Genomic DNA, 25,017 nt, shown 5'->3' on the forward strand with positions numbered 1-25,017 from the left:
TTTTTTTGGTTCTTTTTTTCGGAGCTGAGAACCGAACCCAGGGCCTGCCTTGCGCTTCCTAGGCAAGCGCTCTACCACTGAGCTAAATCCCCAGCCCCAGATTTGTTTTTTTCAAAAGTCTGAAAGGTTATTATTTTGAATTAACTTGTATTAAAGCATTTAATAATACACTATAATGATAAGGCTAAGGATACCAAGGTGATAGATAAAGATGTTGGCAGACTCCCACTTTAACTTTAATTAAGTTAAATAAATCCTAGCATTAAAGATATTTCCTTTAGCTCCAATTGCTAATTGGAATAGCACACAAGCACCAATATTAACTAAGAAGAAATCAATTCCCAAAGCTATGATCTCTTTCTTATTTTTTGAGACAGAGTTTCATCACACAGACTAGGCTGTAGGCTGGCCTTAAACCCACAGAGCTCTGCCTGCCTTGGCCTCCTGAGTTCTGGGATTACAGCACACTACTCCTGGCCCCACCCACTGTGTTAAACTACCCCACCTCCTGCTCCTTCCATGATGATGACGTCATGTCCAAGAAGTGATGTTCCTGGCATTTCAACCTTACTTTCCTGGCTGTTCACTACATTCAACTAGAGCCGTTCATTCATGATTTTCGAGAATTTGAATAAACTACAGTGGAAATTTCTCAATTTGTTGCAGTGAGATTTCATTTTAGTTTTCTCCCTACGTTTTTGAAAAAACAAACTAAGCAAAGACAACCCTTAAGTTTATCTTAATAAGGCATATTCTAACACAAATATATAAACATAACAGAATTTTAAGATTCTTAAGGTTTCCTTAGGAAAAAGAAAAAAAAAATCAGATTTAGGGAAATCATAATGTCCAGATGTTAAGTCTGAGAAAATGGAAAAGAAGAAGAAGAAAAAAAAAAAAAACCCTAAAGCCAGAGGAGGTTGTAAGAAAATACATTGTTAATTTTTTTTTTCAGAAAACAACATAAAAACCTTTAGAGCATTATTTTACTTAACATTTTAATTTTTAAACTTGAACTTAAATTTTTTTTCAAGACAGGGTTTCTCTATCTAGCCTTGGCTGTCTTGGAATTCACTCTTAGACCAGGCTAGCCTTGAAATCAGATCTACCTATTGGAGCCTTCTGGAGGCACCAGCCCTGGCCCTCCCAGACATTCACAAACCTTCCCACCTGCATGTGGATGAGTGAAAGGACACAGCAAAGGGGGTGCTCACCCAAACGTTGGGTGGGATGATGGAAAAGACCTGTGGCCTATTCATCTAAGAAACTGAACCTGGTGGCATGAGGACGGCCAGCCTGCCTCCAGATCATAGCTGCCACTGCCCTGCTAGTCAAGGACGGTAACAAAATAATCATGGGCAAGAATTTGTTATCACCACCCCCAAGCTACTGAGGGGACCCTCAAGAATCCACCCAGGCGATGGCTGTCCAATGCTAGACCAGTGCACTTTCAGGCCTTGCTGTTGAATCCCCCTCATACTGGATACAACCCAGCACCTGCCCTAAACCCAGCCACCCTGCTACCTGATCCATCGGATGTGCAGCATACTTCTGGGGCTGGACTTGACTGACATACCCTGGCCAGACCCAGAAGTATCTATTTCACAGTCATGGATGGAACAGCTTCATTCAGAATGCAATCAGATATGCAGGGGCAGCAGTAGTGGACTTGGGCTTTGTTATTTGGGCAACTGCTTTGCCACCAGGAACTTCAGCCCAGAAAGCTGAAGGAAAGGCTCTAATCTAGGTTTTAAAACCGGCAAAAGCAGGGCTGGAGAGATGGCTAGTGGTTGAGAGCACTGGCTTCTCTTCGGGAGGTCCTGAGTTGTGGCTCACAACCATCTGTGATGGGATCCGATGCTCTCTTCTGGTGTGTCTAAAGACAGTGACAGTGTACTTACATAAAATAAATAAAAGGAAATAAAATCTTTAAAAAAAAAAAAAAAAACCTGGCAAAAGGGGCCACAGCCAACACCTCCACTGACAGCAGACATGCAGACATTGCCTTCAAGACGGCTTATGTACGTGGGTCCACATACCATAGGGGAAGCCATCAAAGGAAGGAAGAAATACCTGCTTTATTGGAGGCATTATGGCTTCCTCTCAATGTGGCCACAATCCATTGCCCCAGTTATCAGGAAGGGACAGCAGAAATAGCCCAAGGGTACAGGCTAGCTGACAGCTGAAAGGAAAGCCACTAAGCTTCCACTATCACAATCCCAGCCGGCCATCCTTGAGTATTCTGCTGAAGATGAAGGCCATCAGGAGAAATGCCAAGCTGTTTGCAGGAGAGCTGGATGGTCACTGACTGCTGACTCTGAAGGCCACGCCATCATCCTACCTAAGGGGTCTGCTAAGCAACTCGTCCATCAGATTCATCAAGTCCACTCACACCTGGGTCACAGAAAACTGAAGGAATTGCTGCAAGGCTGCAGGGGGTGAGGCTGCAAGGCTGCAAGGCTGCAAGGCACAAGGCTGCAAGGGGCAAGGCTGCAAGTCTGCAAGTCTGCAAGGCTGCAAGGGGCAAGGCTGAAAGGCTGCAAGGGGAAGGCTGCAAGGGGCAAGGCTGCAAGGCTGCAAGGGGCAAGGTACAAAACATCTGACTCAGGACTTAGCTAATCACACTGCCAGGCTGAGAACCACTCATGCCCCAATCAAGGAGGCGCTCCAGAAAGCAGAATCAGGGGTCAACAGCCAGGGGCTAATTGGGAAATATACAGAAATAAAACCAGGAACATATGGATATAAGTATTTGCTAGTTTTTATAGATACCTTTTCAGGATGGATAGAAGCCTACCCTACAAAGGAGACTGACATCTCCTGGAAGGCATCATACCCAGGTATAGTTTGCCAACCTTACTTGGGTCTGACAATGGACCAGCATTCATTTCTCAAGTTACTCAATCTCTAGCACAGGTTCTGGGGACCAAGTGGAAATTACATTGTGCATACAAACCCTAGAGTTCAGGGCCAAGTAGAGAGGATAAATCAGACCCCAAAGGAGGCCTTGACCAAATTAACCCCTGAAACTGGCAGAGACTGGGTGTCTACCTTATGCCTTATATAGGGACAGGAATATTCCCTATACTTTATCCCCCCCCTTTGAGATCCTATATGGGAGGACCCCTCCCATGCTGCCCAACCTCCTAAGAGCTGCCTAATTGCTCCAAGAGTAGCCTCTTGAGACCCATGGTCCTCTTAGGCCCCAACAAGGCCCAACCAACCACCCCTAACCTCTGCCTCAGGCCACCTCATCAGGACCCACCACCCTTTTGCCCAGTGACATCCCACTTCATCAAACCAACTGCTCAACAATCAGGTAAAAAGAGTGGGCATTACCACTGTGTTACTAGGTCCTTTCCTTGGCAGAGGGCTGGCATGGGTTGCTATGTTCTGCCTCAGCCCTAGGAATTCAGGAGAGAAATTACAAGGCCTTCTGGATGGCTATAGATGCAGATACACAGGAGATGGACAAATCCATCCTGACCCTGCAGGATTCCCTGGCCTCCCTGGCAGAAGTGGTCTTACAGAACAGAAGAGGTTTTAGACCAGCTGTTCCTCCAGCAGGGAGGACTCTGTGCAGCCTTAAGTTAAAGAATGTTGTTTTTAGGCTGACCATTCAAGAATGGTCAAAGACTCTACGGCCTTAGTCAGAAAGAGTGTGCAAGACAAAAACCAAACCAAACCAAACCAAACCAAACCAAACCAAACCAAACCAAACCACCTAACAGTCTCAGTGCCTCTCCAACTGGTCTCCCTGGCTGACCGCCCTTCTCTGTCGACCTGTCAGTCTTCTTATCCTGCTGATATTGGCCTTAACTTATGATCCCTGCATAATCAATGCTTTAGTTTAGCTTTGATAAGGAACAGATTTCCACTGCTCAACTGACAATGCTGAAACAATACCAGCCCATAGAAACAGCTCCAGGATGGCCCACTACTGAAGGGGGAATGATTTAGGCAATAGTGAGAGGACTGAGGCAGGCTGACTCCATTGACAGGCTTCGCACTGGCAGGTTAGCTACTGGAAAAACCCCAGACCTTGGGCAGCCAATCAGAAGCTGCCCCACTACCACCTGGCCTGAGGCAGGGGCCATGGGTCAACAACAGTTTCCAGTCCCCACAACTCCCAGCAATGGATTTGGAATGTCCCTAGATATAGAGCCAACCAGTTAAGATAAACATCATCTACCTCCCCTTGGAATTCCCTAATGTGCTTAAAATTGGGCTTTTGAGCTCACTTGAGCGTCTCCATCTTGGTAAACGGTAGACCCCAGTATGCTGGACCTCTGTAGACTAATTTGAGTCTGGGTATCATTCTTCACTAAATCATGGACTCTTACAAAATGTTTTGGTTACAATTGATAAATCATCTCATTAAAAAATTTTAAATATGTATTTAATTTATCGTGTCATTTGTTAGCAATGCAAACAATTAAAATGAGTTAATGTTTTTGAAACTGAAGTCATACAATTTATATTGCACTGACTTATTTTCTGAGAATTTATATTCAACTACCCAGCATTTTATTTTCTAGGAAAAAAATTAACCAAGAGGAAAACATCTTAGGTTAATGTTAACAGTAAATACTTCTCCGTACAATTAAATAAACACACAAATAAACAAGATCCTACAACTTTGTTCTCTGCAGCTCGCATAATAAATCTAAATCACACAGAAGGTCCTTACCTTTGTGGAGAGGAAAACGGTTGCTTCTTCAAGGCCTGCACAAGATTGGGCTTATATTCTGGATCAACGCACCATAAGGAGCCTTTTCCATTAACCTAGAAAAAAGTTGCACAAGGCTTAGTAGCTTGGAGCTATCTATCATCAAATGCTCTGAGAAGCATACAGGGAAACCTCCCTCCCATCTTCTGAGTCAAGACAAGGCTGACTGAAGGCTGGGGCCACAGCCCAGTGGGAGCGTGCCTGCCGAGCAGGCAGCATCTGCCACAATGCTCACTCACTCACACCAGCTTCCACAATCCCCCTAGAAAGTAGAAGTGAGCCTGCTACACATGATAGGTGGCCGTTACCAGCAATTAGTAAAACTTGCTCTAACCAAAGATGAGAGAAGTTGAAGCTTATTATTTATACCCAGGCTTAAAATGTACTTATTTTTATCTATGGGGAAAGACAAGCCATGAATCAGGGTCAGAGGAAAAATATGTGTGTTAGTTCTTTCCTTTCACTGTGTGGATCTGAGAACTCAGTCAGGTTCTTCACCTTGGGCAGCCAGTGTTTTTCTACCCTCTAAGCCATCTCCCCAACCCTATGCTTTTGTATGGCATACTTCATAACCAACTCCATTAATAATTCTCTCGGAGACAATTAAATTGACTTATTCCTTCCCCCTACAGCTCCTCCTTGCATCAAGCCATGTATGGTTGTAAGGTCTGATGCAGTTATCACCACTGCTTCCATTCTCTACGTTCTCCATCACAGCAGAATCAGGCACTCCTGAGATCTTTTATCTTCGAATACTGTTCCATTTTTATAAAATGGCATAATGGAAAATATTACCCCACAAGTTTAAAAACTAAGATCTGGGGCTGGAGAGATGGTTTCAGCAATTAATAAATAGTCCATTGTGCTGGACTTGCAGAAGCCTAAGCTTCCCAACTCCCATTATCAGAAGGCTCACAACTACACACAGTCACAGGGACTAATACCCGTTGACCTCCAGTGACACTCACACACAGGTACACACACACAGGTACACACACACAGGTACACACACACAATATGGAACTTAAAAAAAATCTTAAAAACCCAAGATACTAATCACTACTGATTGAACTAGTCATGTGAAATTGGACAAATAGCTGATTCTGAAAGTCAAACCTGACATTTCACCCATAAAATAAAGATCCAAGGTCATTTCAGTGAATTGTAATAAGATTCAAATAAAGTAATTTATAGCTAAGTGATATGGTTAAAAATAGATGAACATTAACCTGTTTGTTTTTCTGAAATTGGTATAGGGTATTTATTATAGGGGAACTCAATAATACTGACAATAAGAATGGGACTAATTTTTTTTTTTAAATTAGGTGATAAACAGTAAGGAATCTAATTTGGGGAAGAAAGTTGCTTATCTGTGGAAAAGTTCAGCCACTGAGAACAGAACACCTTGAACACCCTGGCAACTGAGACATGCAGAAAAGGAAACTGAACGTGTCTGTGAACACAGTCGCACAGGGAGAGACAGGCTGGGTTATCAGATGGGATATCTCTGGCATTCAGTGGCCAGGTACACAGAAACAACAGTAACATTAGGGCCAAGTGTGGCGTAACCCAAGTACTTCAGAGGCACAGGCAGGAGAATTATCTTAAGTTCAAGGCCAGCCTGTTCTACATGGGGAAATCTGTCCCAACCAGCACTATATAATTTGTCTGTGTGTGTGTGCCCCGTCTCAAAAACCTAACACACAAAAATAACAAAAAAGCCAAGCAGCAGACAACTTTTTCCAAGAGATCTTAAGATTTGCAGATGTAGATTTAAATTAAGTGTTAAAAGCTAATGTAGATGAAATAAGCCACTTAGACAAAACGACAGACATATTTTGACAATTGGGAAGAAAACTAAATGTCAACACTTGTATTTTGTTCCAGTTAGGTTTCATGTAAGTAGTTCTCATGCACTGACCACTACACTGGGTCAGCGCCCAGCTTCCCCTTTGGCATTCCATGCATACCTCCTACAGAGTGTTTGGTTCAAGTTTTGTTTTCAAATTCTACAGTGAGAAGACTGAAAATGGTTTTTGATCACAGTAGAAAAGCTATTTCCTTGAAACGGCAAATTGTAAAAGCTAAGAACTTACAGTTTCAGGACATTTAAGTATATGAGTAGAGTTTCAAATAGCAGCCAGGCTTCTGTTGCCATGGCAACACTTCCTTTCACTGGGCCCCTTCATGAGCCATTAGTAACAAGAAATAAAACTATGTATTTGCTCATCTATATTTTAGAGTTTGAAAGAGATTTTCTAAACTAATTCTCCCTTAAAATTTGTTTAAATGATAAAACCCAAATGATCACTATCCTAACATAAAATTGTCTATAGAAATGAAGTGCCTGGAAACTTCGTGGAAAACAGAAAATAAGCACCCTCCTCCCCTTTACTATCATGAATGCTAAACCTGAGAATGGCTTCACAGGTTTTGTAGAATTTACCCCATTAAAGGGGTAAATTGCAAAGATTCAGCTTAATAAAAGTTTTATTTAAATTCAGAAAATATATTACTATTTCTGAAATATTATCTTCCTGCCTTCTCTACATTTTAAGAGTTGTCTATACTAAACTAGGCAAAACTTAATTCTGTGTGTATGGACAAAAATTCCAGTCATAATGTTCACTTACATTTAATAAAAATTCAGAAAAACGTAAGCTTTGGATGTTGGCTGACTCAGTGGTCAAGCACAAGCACAAGCAATGACTATAAGTTTACTCTCTAGACCTGGGAGCCGACTTTTGTGAAGTGGTATGGTAATAACAAAGGGGTCAGAAAACAGACCTTGCCTTCTGTGGGGAGAATTGCATCTCTAGATAACATCGCTGTGAAGGGTAGTAAATTCAACTTCAATTTAATGGAAGAATAACTGACCTATCTTCCACAGATGCAAAGAAAAATAGATTCTGAGACACTCAAAAAGGTTTCAACAAAAAACACTGACGGATGGTAGTGGAAACTAATTCTAGCACTTGAGAGGTGGAAGCAGGAGTTCAAGGTCACTGGAGACCAGTCTAGACTACATTAAGGCCGCCTCAAAACTTTTTTCCCCCACATGCACTTTCTCCTCTGCCCCTGAATGTAATAATACTCCTGAATCCCAAACAATTAAACAAGTCTTCTATTTTCATCAACATCAAGCTTTTTCCTCTGTGGTTGAAACATTCCATCCGGCAAGGAAACTTAAGATAGAACATAAACAACTCAAAATAGCTCCAGGAAGTCCATGAAATCTACAGATTCACTATGCCCATCCCTCCCACAGTAAACAATAAAGGCTTCTGAGAGTCACTCTCTTCAGGCAAGATAAGCTGCAAAGCTTCTGAGAGAAGCAGAGACCAGCTGAGCTGCCCTGAGGACCTGGAAAGGACTTGCTCCAGTCTCTAGAGCTGCTGCAGACTGCAGTGTGCTCCAGGTCCCCAGCTTCTGAGCTGTCCACGCTGGGGTAGGCTTTGCTGATGGAGCTGTCTTTGAGTCACTTCTACACCTGTCAGTGATCCCCTTACATTCTTACTAAAGCAATTCAAATAAAAAGCACTGGTTCACCAAGTCGGAGTTTGGTAACTATACCTAAAGCTTCCTGTTTAGCCTTACCTGTGATAGCTTGCCAATTTTTGCTTCAGTGTTACAATTTCTGTCTGAACCCTACTTTTCATGAACAGACCTTTTTCTCTTTCTCAAACTCTACCTAAACTCCAGACAGTATCCTTCCTAGCTCTTACCTCCCATCCTCTTCTCTGAACATTTCAACTGCTCAGATTAGGTGTGGACGAAAAGGCCTAAAATCCCAGCATTTAAGGCGACAGAGGCAGCCAGATCAAGATCAGAAGTTCAAGCCTGGGACTAGAGAGATGGCTCAAAGGTTAAGGTCACTGGCTGTTCTTACAGAGGACCTGGGCTCACTTCCTGGCATCTGCATAACAGCTTACAACCACCTTGCTGCCAGTTCCAGGTGATCTGATGCCTTCTGGCCTTTTCAGACTCCTGTATGTACATAGTGCATACACATGCATTTACTGACATACATGTAAAAGAAAATGGAATAGGTTGGACACGGTGGTACATGCCTTTAACCCCATGAGTTAGGCAGATTTCTGTGAGTTCCAGGTCAACCTTGTCAGCATTCTAAAACACTCTCATATTAAAATAAATAAATAAAAGGAAATCTTTAATGAGTCCAAGGCCACTGTGGTGGTTTGAATGAGAATAGCCTCCAGGGGCACCTATCCTCGGTGGTGGAATTATTTGGGAAAGATTAGGAAGAGCAGCCTTGTTAGAGGAAGTGTGTCACTGGCGGGTGGGTTTTGAGGTTTCAAAGCCCACAGCACTCTCAGTTAGCTCTGTCTCCTCTCTCTCAGCCTCATGCTTGTATCTCAAGCTCTCACTCCTCACCTTGATGGTTATGGACTCACCCTCTAAAACTAAGCCCCCAATAAACTCTTCCTCCAACAAGTTGTCTTGGTCATGGTACCTTTTTCTTTCCATAACTTACAGAACAGTTTATCCAGGGCTTACAGTAAGAGTAACCCTCTTCTTGTAAGGTTAGCGTCCATGATGGAAGAGTGGAGGTACCAGGCAAAAGTGACAGGAGCAGCAGAGAGAATTCCACGCCTCGATCCACAAACAGGAAGCGAAGAGAGAACTCACTGAAAACCGCAGGAGTCTTTTTGAAACCTGAAAGCTCACCTCCATAACATACCTTCTCCAGCAAGGGTGTACCTCCTAATCCTCTTCAAACAACCACTGAGGACCAAATATGCAAATGTTGGAGATTACAGACGATCTCATTCAAACCACTACACCAGCCATGCCTGGTCCCATGCTGCCCCACACCTCTCCTGAAGGGTGGGAGATGCCAGGATGGGGCTGGATAGTACACACCTATGGAATCCTCCTTCCTTCCATCTCCTATTTTCCAATGCTAGACTGTGTGGACTTCCCATTCCTGACCTCTGAAAATAAAGCTTTCTTTTTTCTGCCTTATAACACGACTTTCTCAATGTTCCCTACAGGGGAAGTTACGCATCTCTCTCCCTTTCCAGCCTTCCTCCCCGTCTTCTCAGGGAATCCTCCTGGTGGGACCACTAAACCCCCATCTAGTCAACACTGTAGCTGCTTGTAGCATGTAGTTCCTTCAATCCTGCTTTCAGCTCCGGGTGGACTGCATTACCAGCCCTTCCCAGAGAATATTGGATCTATGGATGAAAAACACAGACACAGACACACATAAATACACACGTGCACGCACACACACACACACACACACACACACACACACACACACACACGGCAACTTAAGTTCAACCTACCTTCTTGGCTCAATTGCTGGGCACTTCTAATCTCCTGTGACTAGCATGCCCTTCCCAATACTCTTAGCTCAGCACACTTAATCTGCCCTTAGCTTAGTGCCCTGGTTACCTTCTCCTTGTTCAACAACCCAAAACTGCCCTCAGCTGATTGCGTTTCTAATCTCCCCCAATCTCTTTCCAAAGGATGGTGAAATTTCCCTTCCTCTTTCTGTTTCTCAGCCTGCCTATGGGGACCTGGAAGTCCTGTCTCTTTCCTTCACCCAGCAATTGGCCCTTATTGATCGATCAAGATCTAATTGGGGAATAGGGCCTTAGCATCAGAACCACCCCCTTCAGCTGCTTGTATTATGAATGTTTATGTTCCCCCCCAAATCCTGTTTGAATGAGTATCTGCACTTAACTTCTGGGACCCTGCCCCCAGTTGGTTCTGATTGGTAATAAAGATGCCAATAGCTAGGGAGGGACACAGGGGTAGGATTTGGGAATTCCTAGGTTTGGGGCCAGGAGAAGAGAGGGATGAAGGAGAGATCCACTATGCCAGGAAAGTGTGGAGGGAGAAGAGACACCATGCCTGAGAAGAGTGGAGGACAGAGAGGCATGGCTGGGGCTATGTGAGGGAGCTGGGAGACTTCAGCCCAACTGAGCAGCCCTGAGTCCAGAGCAGCCAAGATAGAACATAGATTTAGTAAGTAAAACTCAGGATTAACCAACCGCATAGAGGTTAGGCAGGGGCACAGCTATTGAGCTGTTTAAGGTATATCAAAATATAAAGAATATAAAGGCTGTGTGTGTGTGTGTGTGTGTGTGTGTGTGTGTGTGTGTGTGTGTGTGTGTGTGTGTTTGTGTGTGTGTGTGTTTCATCCAGGAACATAAACCTCAGGGCAAAGCAAACCTGCCGACAGGATTTATTAACACCGGGTTGGGGATTTAGCTCAGTGGTAGAGCGCTTGCCTAGCAAACGCAAGGCCCTGGATTCGGTCACCACACCTCAACACAGAGCTTTAGCTGTCTGACTCTGACCAGCACTCAGAGCTCCTAGGAGCTCCATGATAATCACGTGACTCCGAGGGCATCTGGTTGAGACTATCTTCTTGGAATATAGAGCATGGCTGGTTCTGTGTTCTACCAAGACAGGCAGGCATTTTTCTGAGCTACACTTACCCCGCTTTGGGGGCTCCTTTGGCCCTTCCTTTTGTCTTTCCTAGGCAGCTTCCCTCAGAGTTCTTGCCTTCCAGAAGCTGCCCTGAATATCTGCTTATAGCCTCTGTATCCCCAAAGCATTGGCTGAGTCTAGTGTGATGACAACATATTTGGGAGGCCGGAGCAGAAGGATCATGAGTTCCAGCCTAAGCTAAATCAAGAAGCCCTAGCATGTGAAGAGAAAACAAACAAAACTTTAATGTTAAAATAAAAGCTTTAAGGGTTGGGGATTTAGCTCAGTGGTAGAGCGCTTGCCTAGCAAGCGCAAGGCCCTGGGTTTGGTCCCCAGCTCCGGAAAAAAAAAAAAAGAAAAAAGGAAAAAAAAAAAGAAATGTAAATAAAATAAAAGCTTTATAAAAGAGAAGTTGGCTTTTGGCATTCTGAGACAGTAATCACTTTTTCCACATTGACTTTGTGGTTCTCACAGGCAATACCCAACAGTTGGGAGGGAATCTAGAGGAGAAAGTGACCAGCGCCCCCCCCCCCCCCCACACACACAGCTGTCCACTCTGGGCTCCAGGACCCTCACCATCCTCTCCGATCCCAGCCTGCTCCCTCTGCTTGAGGGAGTAACTTCTTGCCACCACTTCTTTGTGGGTGATTTGATGAGCCTGGAGTTCCCTTAGCAAAACTTAACCCTTCAAACCCTATATCTTTATTAAAACTATATCCATGTGTGGCATGATGTGCAATTCTCTTTTTACAGAGAACCCAGACAGGTTTAGGATGACAATGCACTATCATTCACAAATGAAAGAAAGGAAAATCTTATCACAACCTTGTTCTGACTTCAACACTGAAGTCCTCCTAGTAACTTACGACATTCAGCCTTCACATTCATTGTGCTTTTCCACTCTGCCTGCCTACACTTCTCACTCGTACAGAATAAAATACTGCCTTTGTATACCTCCCACATCTACAGAAAACCTCTAAGGTAAATGAGCTATGCTGGACAAATAGGATATGTATATCCTGACACAGTTGAAGAAATCAGGGCTATCAACTCAGTAGGGCTAGAGACACATCAGGGGTTAAAAGAGTGTGCTGCCTCTTCCAGAGAACCCAAGTTCACTTCCTAGCACCCATATTAGGCAGTTCGCAAATGCCTTTAATTCTAGCTCTGGGGAATCCAACATCCTACTGTGACTTCTGAAGATATTGTAATCAAGCACAAACCCAGAAACACATATAGTTAAAGATAAATAAAATTTGCTGGGCAGTGGTGACATACACCTTTAATCTCAGCACTTGGGAGACAGAGACAGGTGGATCTCTGGAGTTTGAGGCCAGTCTGGCTAGTCTACAGAGAGTCCCAGGGCTACACAGACAGATTAGGTAGGTAGATAGGTAGGTGATTGATAGATGGATGGACAGATGGACGGATAGACAGACAGATAAATTAGGCAGGCGACTGAGCGAGCCAGCCAGCAAGCAAGCAAACAAACAAACATTATCTTTAAAAAAGAGGCACACACCTTAAAAAAAAGATGCAAAGAAGTACCTTAGGTGGTCTGAGGCCAGCACAGTGGTAGTGCTTTCCTACCACAGCCTGCTGAAGGCCCTGCCCCAAGTTCAAGAAGGAATGTCAAAGAACCATCCAGGTGCCAAAGGCAACTGAATGTGATTTTAGTAAGTTTCTTTCAACACTAAGCAATTTTAAAACATCATAGATATTAACGCGAATGAAGACTATAATTAGCTTCAAGCAAACCTGACATGGCACCCACCACACAGAATGATGTTTATGCACACTCACCTTGCCGTGACTTCTTTCCACTTTCTGAAAACATTTATTCAGGGATAGATTATGCCGAACAGAATTCTTCCAGCCTGTAGGTGCAGTGGCAAAGTACGGGAAGCGATCCAGGATCCAGCTGTAAATCTCTTTGACAGGCAAGCACTTATTTGGCGAGTGTTCGATGGCCATGTAAATGAGAAGACTAAAGGAGTAGGGGGGCTTGGAAGTTGCTGACTTCTTTTCTGGGTTCTGGCAGCACAATGGTCCAAAGGATGGCATATCATCTCCCTCTATGTCATACAATGGACTAACCATTGGAAGGCCTTCACCGCCGAGCCTGAGGTTGGTTAGAAGGTCACTACTCTCATGAAGCCAGTTCAAGTTTGTTAGTTCGTCATCTGTGGAGTCACTGCCCACTAGAGTGGCCTTTGGCCTGGAAGCTTCCCCAGCTTCAGGCAAACTCCCCATTTTGTAAATCTGACTCAGTCCTGCAACCTTCTCAGCTCCCGGGGTCTCAGCTCTCTTATCCGGAGTCATTCCAATTACTGGACCCATTTACTCCTATATTTCTGCAATAAAAGACAAATTACCAATTAATAATAATAACAAATCTAAAACTCTAGAAAAGAAAATAAATGTTCACATATACATATGAAAATCGAGAAAAATTTGCAATTGATTATGCCATATAATAAATAAACATACACACATACATATTTGGGGTTTTGTTTCATTTTTTTTTTTGCGTCAGGGCCTCTCTTTGTAGTCCAGACTGTCCTCAAACTCAGAGCCTCCTGAGTGCTGGGAATAAAGGTGTGTACCACCATGCTAGCCCCCCATATAATATTTAAATATAATATAGTTTTGACAGTTACAATGTATACAAAATACTAGTTGTTTTATATTGTTTGAAAGAATAAATAGTAAATAAAATGTAACTTTACGGAATCATATGTATGGCTGATAGTAACAAAATTAAACAATGTATCTTAAATAGTAAAGTTCCTACTGTACAATAACCAGTAGTAGCTATTAGCAAACACTGGGGCTAGTCACGGCCACACTATGGATACAGCATGGCAACCTGAGTTCAACTCCCAGAACCCATCAGGTAGAATCAGAGCAAATGCCTATAAGCTGTCTTCTGATCTGATCTCTACATGTACACAGTGACATATATCATGTAGCTGTTTCCACACATAAATAAATGTAATAAACAGATTGTATCGTGACTTTATAATTTATCCTAAGTATCTATATTTTACTGTAATAGTCATACATATTGTTCAATCTTTAAACTACTCAAATTTGTAAGTGCTGAGGCAATAACTCCAAATAAATCTTCAAATCTTAAATATTTATCATTAAAATATCATTAAATAGTTATCATTTCTAGGACTGTGGCGATGGCTCACGTAAGAGCACGTGTTGCTCTTGTGGAGGATGACCTAGGAGAACTTCTCAGCACTCACACGGCAGCTCCACCATCCGTCACTCCACTTCTAAAGGATCCAATGCTCTTTTCTAACTTCCATGGTAAAAGGCACATGGTGCCCATAAACACATGTAAGCAAAGCATCCATACACGTAAAATAAAATCTTTAAAAAGTAAACGAGTCTTGTTTTTATATGTCATACCGAAGGAAAAAAACACTTCACATTAATTTTAACCAAGAGAATAATATATAAAGCTGCACACGTATTAATCATGGAATGATTAAAATAAACTAATTAGCAGAGCATAACAGTGTATTCCTATAACCTCATTATCCAGAAGGCAGTTCAGGGCGGTAACTCAGGTTCAAGACCAGCTTGGTCTACACAGCAAGTTTGTCATTAGCCAGGACTATGTAATGAAACTGTGATGCAACACACACCCATACACACGCACGCATGCACATGCACACACACATACCAAAGAAGGCCACATAAATGGAATAAATTATTTCAGTTACTTCTCTATGTGGTAAGAACATATTTAATATTGTCTTGCCAATTTTGTACTCTAAAAATTCATTGGCTAAGTTAAATCCAGATTAAATTTGCTTTTGTTAAAAATCCAATATTTTACCTAACTCTGCATTACCAATCATCTCAGCCTCAATGTGTCCCATTATTATAAGATGTTTGAACTGCCATAACAAATAACCCCTCCCAGAGCACCGATGACCAGAGGGAAGAAAAAACTAGTGCTACTTAGTTCCTTTCAGTGTATACAAAGGTATCTTATTTTTAAAGCCAACAAAAAGCCTATAACCTATTGGACTGACTCATGCTTACTTAAGTAAAATGAGAGACATAACGGTAGAGGTTCCTTCTGCTTAGACCACAGTCACCAGCCACTTAGGAACTATGAAACTTGTCTATTGGATCCTGGGAGCTACCACTGATTTCTCAAATAGTGATAACATCAGCCAATGGTGTGAGGGCCAGAAGCGGTGTCAGCCATCAATTAAAGTTGAGACAATTATGAACCTGACTCTATAGATGAGGACGACTCAGGCTAAACATCTACACCCATGCGGGCACGCTCGGAACCAAAGCTCTAGTTGCAATACACCACGGGAACAGTATAGAACGCCACCTATGAATATTTGTCTCTTCTGCGGACTCAGCGTCAAGGAACTCCCACACAACTGATAAAGCCCAAACTGCAGAGATAACGTGAAGTGTTCCTTTAAAAGAGTCTCATAACAAGAGTGCTAAAACACCAAGTGAGCTCTTTACTCAGGCCAGAGTGTATACAAAGGAGACAGGGTCTCGAACCCTATGTACACAAGTATGACCTAAACCTCAGGTCCTGCAGCTTCAACCTTCTGAGTACGGGAATTACAGGCCTGTGCTTTGGTGCCACCTGGCGTGTGAGGTGCCGGGAAGGAGCCTCCCAGATGTTACGCTCCATTCTCATTCTGAAAGCTATAACCAAGAACAAGATTAAATCAACTTCAAACAAGTTTCTGAAAGAAAAATAAGTGCATCAGCTTATACATTTCTACTTAATATTTAAACCTCGTAAATTACAACCTTTGAGCCACAGGATCATATGAGCAGCCATTGTAAAGACACCTAAAAAAAGGGACTCTCTTGAGGAGTCTATCATGTTTTGGGATTGCCTCCTCCCCAGCCCGTATCGCTCTTCTTAATATTTAATAACCTCGTTATCAAACTTAGAGAGTACAAGCTGTGACACCTCATGTCTGATGACAACCTACTTCGTCACTTTCTCTCTCCCTAAAGCCTTTCTTGTGGTGCAGCAATGAGAGGATGCCCTCCAGCAGGAAGAACTGCCTGAGCTGTCTCTGCTACACACAACATGAGTGCATTAGTGTAGCAGGACTCAAAAATCAAAATCTCTCGACTAAATATTATCAGACACTAATTTAGATGGGGCAAATATGGTTTATAAAAATTCCTTTATTAGGGTCTTTTTGGGTTCATAAACATGACTGGTGTTCACACTATAATTCTGTGTCCCTCAAACCTGATACAATTCCAGCATATTACCACATTGATATGAATTTCCAAAGACCATTATTTTAGAATGGAGTATAAATGGCAGCAAATGTGCCTCAGCGTTACAGGAAAGCGGTAGCGAAGTGGAAAACTCAAGATGACACTGAAGGCTGGCATTGCCTTAGCAAGATTGGCAGTATTTTCAAGGATACCAAGAAATTGTTTTACACTATCATTTTGGCGTACCAACAATCACTCTCTACCCAAGCACTGTCTGCCAAAGCAGATATAAGTGTCATAGCAAAACTGTGAGAAAATACTCAACGTCACTAGCAATCAAGAAAACTAAAATCAAAATCTGATGTTAATCATTATGTGGCACAGTGCATGGTATATAGCAAGTAAAGATATTAGTAATTTAAAAAACATTCCCATCCAGAAACATAAATTAGATCATGTACATCTATAACCCCTCTACAACTTTCCCTCTCCCACCTCCACTCTTACAAATATCCAAAGAATCACTAAAGTTGGAAAATTATTAACGTTCATGTCCTGCAATTACCTATTCAATCTACTATTTGGTAGCCACTAAAATTGAGCTTCTAAAACAATTACTGACATAAACAAAAGAACCTGTGAAAACTAGAGGGATGTGTATTTAAAAGCTGTTTATAGTACTAACATGGTAATGGCCTTTGTCATTAGTCTTTCCAGCTTTTCTTTAATGTATTTTTATAACTTAAACTTAAGCTCAAGGTTCTTGAGAAAAATGTGCTAGATTATTTTATTTGTAGTAGTTACACAACAGACACCCACACCCACACCTCATAGACTTACCAGAAAACTCCAGGCCTACACAGAAACCACCTCTTAGATGATTATAATAGCCTATTCTATCACAAAGCTTTTTCTATAACATGAATTAGTCCATTTTTGTTTTGAAATTACAGAAAGGATCCTACAATTAAGCAAGTGTGTCTGTCCCCCAAACCTAGGACAGGCGCTGGGCAAGGCAGCCATGACCATGCGGGGCTTCTCAGACTTCTGCAATAACTGTTTCCCCATTTTCTGTAGAGTCGACATTCACTTCCTCATTCTGTTTCATGTACTGCATTTATAACTGGACTCTACCAAATGTATCACTTAATACAATACTTCCAATCTCTGAGATTTAAGCAACTTAAAATAATTTAAATCTCAAATTTTTTAGTATTTTATTAATGTAAAAGAAATTCCTTATTGCCAGCTGTACCCAATGCCAACATTCTCAGACATAAAAGAAATCTTTAAAAAGAGCACCATGGCCCAGACCCGGTGAGAGAGAGACCCAACCGCCTGGTCAGGTGGGCACTCCTGAGGCTGCAGAGCGGAAGAGACCACCAACACTGCTCACCCCTGCCCACATCCCTGGCCCAAGAGGAAACTGTATAAGGCCTCTGGGCTCCCGTGGGGGAGCGGCAGGACCCCTGCCAGAGACACCGCCGGACCCTGAAGGAAACAGACCGGATAAACAGTTCTCTGCACCCAAATCCCGTGGGAGGGAGAGCTAAACCTTCAGAGAGGCAGACAAGCCTGGGAAACCAGAAGAGACTGCTCCCTGCACACACATCTCGGACGCCAGAGGAAAAAGCCAAAGACCATCTGGAACCCTGGTGCACTGAAGCTCCCGGAAGGGGCGGCACAGGTCTTCCTGGTTGCTGCCGCTGCAGAGAGCCCCTGGGCAGCACCCCACGAGCAAACCTGAGCCTCGGGACCACAGGTAAGACCAAATTTTCTGCTGCAAGAAAGCTGCCTGGTGAACTCAAGACACAGGCCCACAGGAACAGCTGAAGACCTGTAGAGAGGAAAAACTACACGCCCGAAAGCAGAACACTCTGTCCCCATAACTGACTGAAAGAGAGGAAAACAGGTCTACAGCACTCCTGACACACAGGCTTATAGGACAGTCTAGCGACTGTCAGAAATAGCAGAACAAAGTAACACTAGAGATAATCTGATGGCGAGAGGCAAGCGCAGGAACCCAAGCAACAGAAACCAAGACTACATGCCATCATCGGAGCCCAATTCTCCCACCAAAACAAACATGGAATATCCAAACACACCAGAAAAGCAAGATCTAGTTTCAAAATCATACTTGATCATGATGCTGGAGGACTTCAAGAAAGACATGAACACACTTAGGGAAGCACAGGAAAACATTAATAAACAAGTAAAAGCCTACAGAGAGGAATCGCAAAAATCCCTGAAAGAATTCCAGGAAAACACAATCAAACAGTTGAAGGAATTAAAAATGGAAATAGAAGCAATCAAGAAAGAACACATGGAAACAACCCTGGATATAGAAAACCAAAAGAAGAGACAAGGAGCTGTAGATACAAGCTTCACCAACAGAATACAAGAGATGGAAGAGAGAATCTCAGGAGCAGAAGATTCCATAGAAATCATTGACTCAACTGTCAAAGATAATGTAAAGCGGAAAAAGCTACTGGACCAAAACATACAGGAAATCCAGGACTCAATGAGAAGATCAAACCTAAGGATAATAGGTATAGAAGAGAGTGAAGACTCCCAGCTCAAAGGACCAGTAAATATCTTCAACAAAATCATAGAAGAAAACTTCCCTAACCTAAAAAAAGAGATACCCATAGACATACAAGAAGCCTACAGAACTCCAAATAGATTGGACCAGAAAAGAAACACCTCCCGTCACATAATTGTCAAAACACCAAACGCACAAAATAAAGAAAGAATATTAAAAGCAGTAAGGGAAAAAAGTCAAGTAACATATAAAGGGAGACCTATCAGAATCACACCAGACTTCTCGCCAGAAACTATGAAGGCCAGAAGATCCTGGACTGATGTCATACAGACCCTAAGAGAACACAAATGCCAGCCCAGGTTACTGTATCCAGCAAAACTCTCAATTAACATTGATGGAGAAACCAAGATATTCCACGACAAAACCAAATTTACACAATATCTTTCTACAAATCCAGCACTACAAAGGATAATAAATGGTAAAGCCCAACATAAGGAGGCAAGCTATACCCTAGAAGAAGCAAGAAACTAATCGTCTTGGCAACAAAACAAAGAGAATGAAAGCACACAAACATAACCTCACATCCAAATATGAATATAACGGGAAGCAATAATCACTATTCCTTAATATCTCTCAATATCAATGGCCTCAACTCCCCAATAAAAAGACATAGATTAACAAACTGGATATGCAACGAGGACCCTGCATTCTGCTGCCTACAGGAAACACACCTCAGAGACAAAGACAGACACTACCTCAGAGTGAAAGGCTGGAAAACAACTTTCCAAGCAAATGGTCAGAAGAAGCAAGCTGGAGTAGCCATTCTAATATCAAATAAAATCAATTTCCAACTAAAAGTCATCAAAAAAGATAAGGAAGGACACTTCATATTCATCAAAGGAAAAATCAACCAAGATGAACTCTCAATCCTAAATATCTATGCCCCAAATACAAGGGCACCTACATACGTAAAAGAAACCTTACTAAAGCTCAAAACACACATTGCACCTCACACAATAATAGTGGGAGATTTCAACACCCCACTCTCATCAATGGACAGATCATGGAAACAGAAATTAAACAGTGATGTAGACAGACTAAGAGAAGTCATGAGCCAAATGGACTTCACGGATATTTATAGAACATTCTATCCTAAAGCAAAAGGATATACCTTCTTCTCAGCTCCTCATGGTACTTTCTCCAAAATTGACCATATAATTGGTCAAAAAACGGGCCTCAACAGGTACAGAAAGATAGAAATAATCCCATGCGTGCTATCGGACCACCACGGCCTAAAACTGGTCTTCAATAACAATAAGGGAAGAATGCCCACATATACGTGGAAATTGAACAATGCTCTACTCAATGATAACCTGGTCAAGGAAGAAATAAAGAAAGAAATTAAAAACTTTTTAGAATTTAATGAAAATGAAGATACAACATACTCAAACTTATGGGACACAATGAAAGCTGTGTTAAGAGGAAAACTCATAGCGCTGAGTGCCTGCAGAAAGAAACAGGAAAGAGCATATGTCAGCAGCTTGACAGCACACCTAAAAGCTCTAGAACAAAAAGAAGCAAATACACCCAGGAGGAGTAGAAGGCAGGAAATAATCAAACTCAGAGCTGAAATCAACCAAGTAGAAACAAAAAGGACCATAGAAAGAATCAACAGAACCAAAAGTTGGTTCTTTGAGAAAATCAACAAGATAGATAAACCCTTAGCCAGACTAACGAGAGGACACAGAGAGTGTGTCCAAATTAACAAAATCAGAAATGAAAAGGGAGACATAACTACAGATTCGGAGGAAATTAAAAAAATCATCAGATCTTACTATAAAAACCTATATTCAACAAAATTTGAAAATCCTCAGGAAATGGACAATTTCCTAGACAGATATCAGGTATCGAAGTTAAATCAGGAACAGATAAACCAGTTAAACAACCCCATAACTCCTAAGGAAATAGAAGCAGTCATTAAAGGTCTCCCAACCAAAAAGAGCCCAGGTCCAGACGGGTTTAGTGCAGAATTCTATCAAACCTTCATAGAAGACCTCATACCAATATTATCCAAACTATTCCACAAAATTGAAACAGATGGAGCCCTACCGAATTCCTTCTACGAAGCCACAATTACTCTTATACCTAAACCACACAAAGACACAACAAAGAAAGAGAACTTCAGACCAATTTCCCTTATGAATATCGACGCAAAAATACTCAATAAAATTCTGGCAAACCGAATTCAAGAGCACATCAAAACAATCATCCACCATGATCAAGTAGGCTTCATCCCAGGCATGCAGGGATGGTTTAATATACGGAAAACCATCAACGTGATCCATTATATAAACAAACTGAAAGAACAGAACCACATGATCATTTCATTAGATGCTGAGAAAGCATTTGACAAAATTCAACACCCCTTCATGATAAAAGTCCTGGAAAGAATAGGAATTCAAGGCCCATACCTAAACATAGTAAAAGCCATATACAGCAAACCAGTTGCTAACATTAAACTAAATGGAGAGAAACTTGAAGCAATCCCACTAAAATCAGGGACTAGACAAGGCTGCCCACTCTCTCCCTACTTATTCAATATAGTTCTTGAAGTTCTAGCCAGAGCAATCAGACAACAAAAGGAGATCAAAGGGATACAGATCGGAAAAGAAGAGGTCAAAATATCACTATTTGCAGATGACATGATAGTATATTTAAGTGATCCCAAAAGTTCCACCAGAGAACTACTAAAGCTGATAAACAACTTCAGCAAAGTGGCTGGGTATAAAATTAACTCAAATAAATCAGTTGCCTTCCTCTATACAAAAGAGAAACAAGCCGAGAAAGAAATTAGGGAAACGACACCCTTCATAATAGACCCAAATAATATAAAGTACCTCGGTGTGACTTTAACCAAGCAAGTAAAAGATCTGTACAATAAGAACTTCAAGACACTGAAGAAAGAAACTGAAGAAGACCTCAGAAGATGGAAAGATCTCCCATGCTCATGGATTGGCAGGATTAATATAGTAAAAATGGCCATTTTACCAAAAGCAATCTACAGATTCAATGCAATCCCCATCAAAATACCAATCCAATTCTTCAAAGAGTTAGACAGAACAATTTGCAAATTCATCTGGAATAACAAAAAACCCAGGATAGCTAAAGCTATCCTCAACAATAAAAGGACTTCAGGGGGAATCACTATCCCTGAACTCAAGCAGTATTACAGAGCAATAGTGATAAAAACTGCATGGTATTGGTACAGAGACAGACAGATAGACCAATGGAATAGAATTGAAGACCCAGAAATGAACCCACACACCTATGGTCACTTGATTTTTGACAAAGGAGCCAAAAGCATCCAATGGAAAAAAGATAGCATTTTCAGCAAATGGTGCTGGTTCAACTGGAGGGCAACATGTAGAAGAATGCAGATCGATCCATGCTTATCACCCTGTACAAAGCTTAAGTCCAAGTGGATCAAGGACCTCCACATCAAACCAGACACACTCAAACTAATAGAAGAAAAACTAGGGAAGCATCTGGAACACATGGGCACTGGAAAAAATTTCCTGAACAAAACACCAATGGCTTATGCTCTAAGATCAAGAATCGACAAATGGGATCTCATAAAACTGCAAAGCTTCTGTAAGGCAAAGGACACTGTGGTTAGGACAAAACGGCAACCAACAGATTGGGAAAAGATCTTTACCAATCCTACAACAGATAGAGGCCTTATATCCAAAATATACAAAGAACTCAAGAAGTTAGACCGCAGGGAAACAAATAACCCTATTAAAAAATGGGGTTCAGAGCTAAACAAAGAATTCACAGCTGAGGAATGCCGAATGGCTGAGAAACACCTAAAGAAATGTTCAACATCTTTAGTCATAAGGGAAATGCAAATCAAAACAACCCTGAGATTTCACCTCACACCAGTGCGATTGGCTAAGATCAAAAACTCAGGTGACAGCAGATGCTGGCGAGGATGTGGAGAAAGAGGAACACTCCTCCATTGTTGGTGGGATTGCAGACTGGTAAAACCATTCTGGAAATCAGTCTGGAGGTTCCTCAGAAAATTGGACATTGAACTGCCTGAGGATCCAGCTATACCTCTCTTGGGCATATACCCAAAAGATGCCTCAACATATAAAAGAGACACGTGCTCCACTATGTTCATCGCAGCCTTATTTATAATAGCCAGAAAATGGAAAGAACCCAGATGCCCTTCAACAGAGGAATGGATACAGAAAATGTGGTACATCTACACAATGGAATATTACTCAGCTATCAAAAACAACGGCTTTATGAAATTCGTAGGCAAATGGTTGGAACTGGAAAATATCATCCTGAGTGAGCTAACCCAATCACAGAAAGACATACATGGTATGCACTCATTGATAAGTGGCTATTAGCCCAAATGCTTGAATTACCCTAGATCCCTAGAACAAACGAAACTCAAGACGGATGATCAAAATGTGAATGCTTCACTCCTTCTTTAAATGAGGAAAAAGAATACCCTTGGCAGGGAAGGGAGAGGCAAAGATTAAAACAGAGACTTAAGGAACACCCATTCAGAGCCTGCCCCACATGTGGCCCATACATATACAGCCACCCAATTAGACAAGATGGATGAAGCAAAGAAGTGCAGACCGACAGGAGCAGGATGTAGATCGCTCCTGAGAGACACAGCCAGAATACAGCAAATATAGAGGCGAATGCCAGCAGCAAACCACTGAACTGAGAATAGGTCCCCTATTGAAGGAATCAGAGAAAGAACTGGAAGAGCTTGAAGGGGCTCGAGACCCCAAAAGTACAACAATGCCAAGCAACCAGAGCTTCCAGGGACTAAGCCACTACCTAAAGACTATACATGGACTGACCCTGGACTCTGACCCCATAGGTAGCAATGAATATCCTAGTAAGAGCACCAGTGGAAGGGGAAGCCCTGGGTCCTGCTAAGACTGAACCCCCAGTGAACTAGTCTATGGGGGGAGGGCGGCAATGGGGGGAGGGTTGGGAGGGGAACACCCATAAGGAAGGGGAGGGGGGAGGGGGATGTTTGCCCGGAAACCGGGAAAGGGAATGACACTCGAAATGTATATAAGAAATACTCAAGTTAATAAAAAAAAAAAAAAAAAAAAAAAAAAAAAGAGCACCATGGTGGCTTACAACCACCTGTAGTTTCAGTCTCGCAAGCACACGCGCGCACACACACACACATACACACATACACACACACACACACAATGAATAAAAAATCTTTAAAAAGATAACCTAAGAAATTTAGAAAAATGAGTTGTTTTTACTTATTAATAGTATTCTCAGGAACAAAAACTAAAGCAACAAATTACAATATAACTGGTACAATGAAAACAGCTATTTTTACATGTACAGAGTTATATTCATTCATATTCGACTCCTCAGAATCTACTGTCCTCTTTCAGAATTTTATCAAGTTAAATAAAAAATCCATCTATTAGCTATTATCAAGATACTTCTGGCTGGGTTTGATGGTACCCACCTTTACTCCCAGCACTCAGGAGTCAGAGGCTGAAGGATCTGAGTTCAAGCTCTCTTGACCATTCTGCCACCCTCCCTTCCCTCTCTCCCTCTCCCCCCCTTCCCTCATCATGGTGTAGCTCTCACCTACTTCTCCAGCACCCTGCCTGCACACTACCATGCTCCCTGTCATGATGCCATGATGATAAAGGACCTCTGAAACTGAAAACTAAGCCCCCAAGTAAATGACTTCTTTCCTAAGAGCTGCCTTCGCTATTACAGTGTCTCTTCATAGCAATAAAACAGTTACTGTGACAGGGACCATAATACAACCCAGCATTTCCTAGGGTTTTGACATTTTATTTTTTAAGGTTCTCCATTATAAATAGTGGCCACTCCATAACACCCAATTCTGAGACTAGAAGACAGATTCAAAATCCCAAATACAAAGGCTGAAGAGACAGCTCAGTGATTACAAGCACTTACTGCTCGTGCAGAAGACTGACCTCACAGCACCTACATGGCGCCTCACAACCGC

General features: G+C 42.1%; 1 protein-coding gene across 4 annotated transcripts in view; it reads right to left on the minus strand.

The window, feature by feature from the left end:
• Foxn2 (forkhead box N2) overlaps window positions 1–25,017 on the minus strand; it is a 54,090-nt gene that overhangs the window by 12,469 nt on the left and 16,604 nt on the right. For all 4 annotated transcript variants that reach the window (XM_087552984.1, NM_001399771.1, XM_087552985.1 and 1 more), the window contains 2 exon segments: window positions 12,998–13,548; window positions 4,691–4,785 (listed from right to left, as the gene is read on the minus strand). In XM_087552984.1, the coding sequence (XP_087409110.1) occupies window positions 4,691–4,785; window positions 12,998–13,534 (632 nt within the window). In that variant the 5' untranslated portion in view covers window positions 13,535–13,548.

The sequence above is a fragment of the Rattus norvegicus genome, chromosome 6 (assembly GCF_021556685.1).
Source record: "Rattus norvegicus strain SHRSP/BbbUtx chromosome 6, alternate assembly SHRSP_T2T, whole genome shotgun sequence".
Taxonomy (NCBI): Eukaryota; Metazoa; Chordata; class Mammalia; order Rodentia; family Muridae; genus Rattus; species Rattus norvegicus.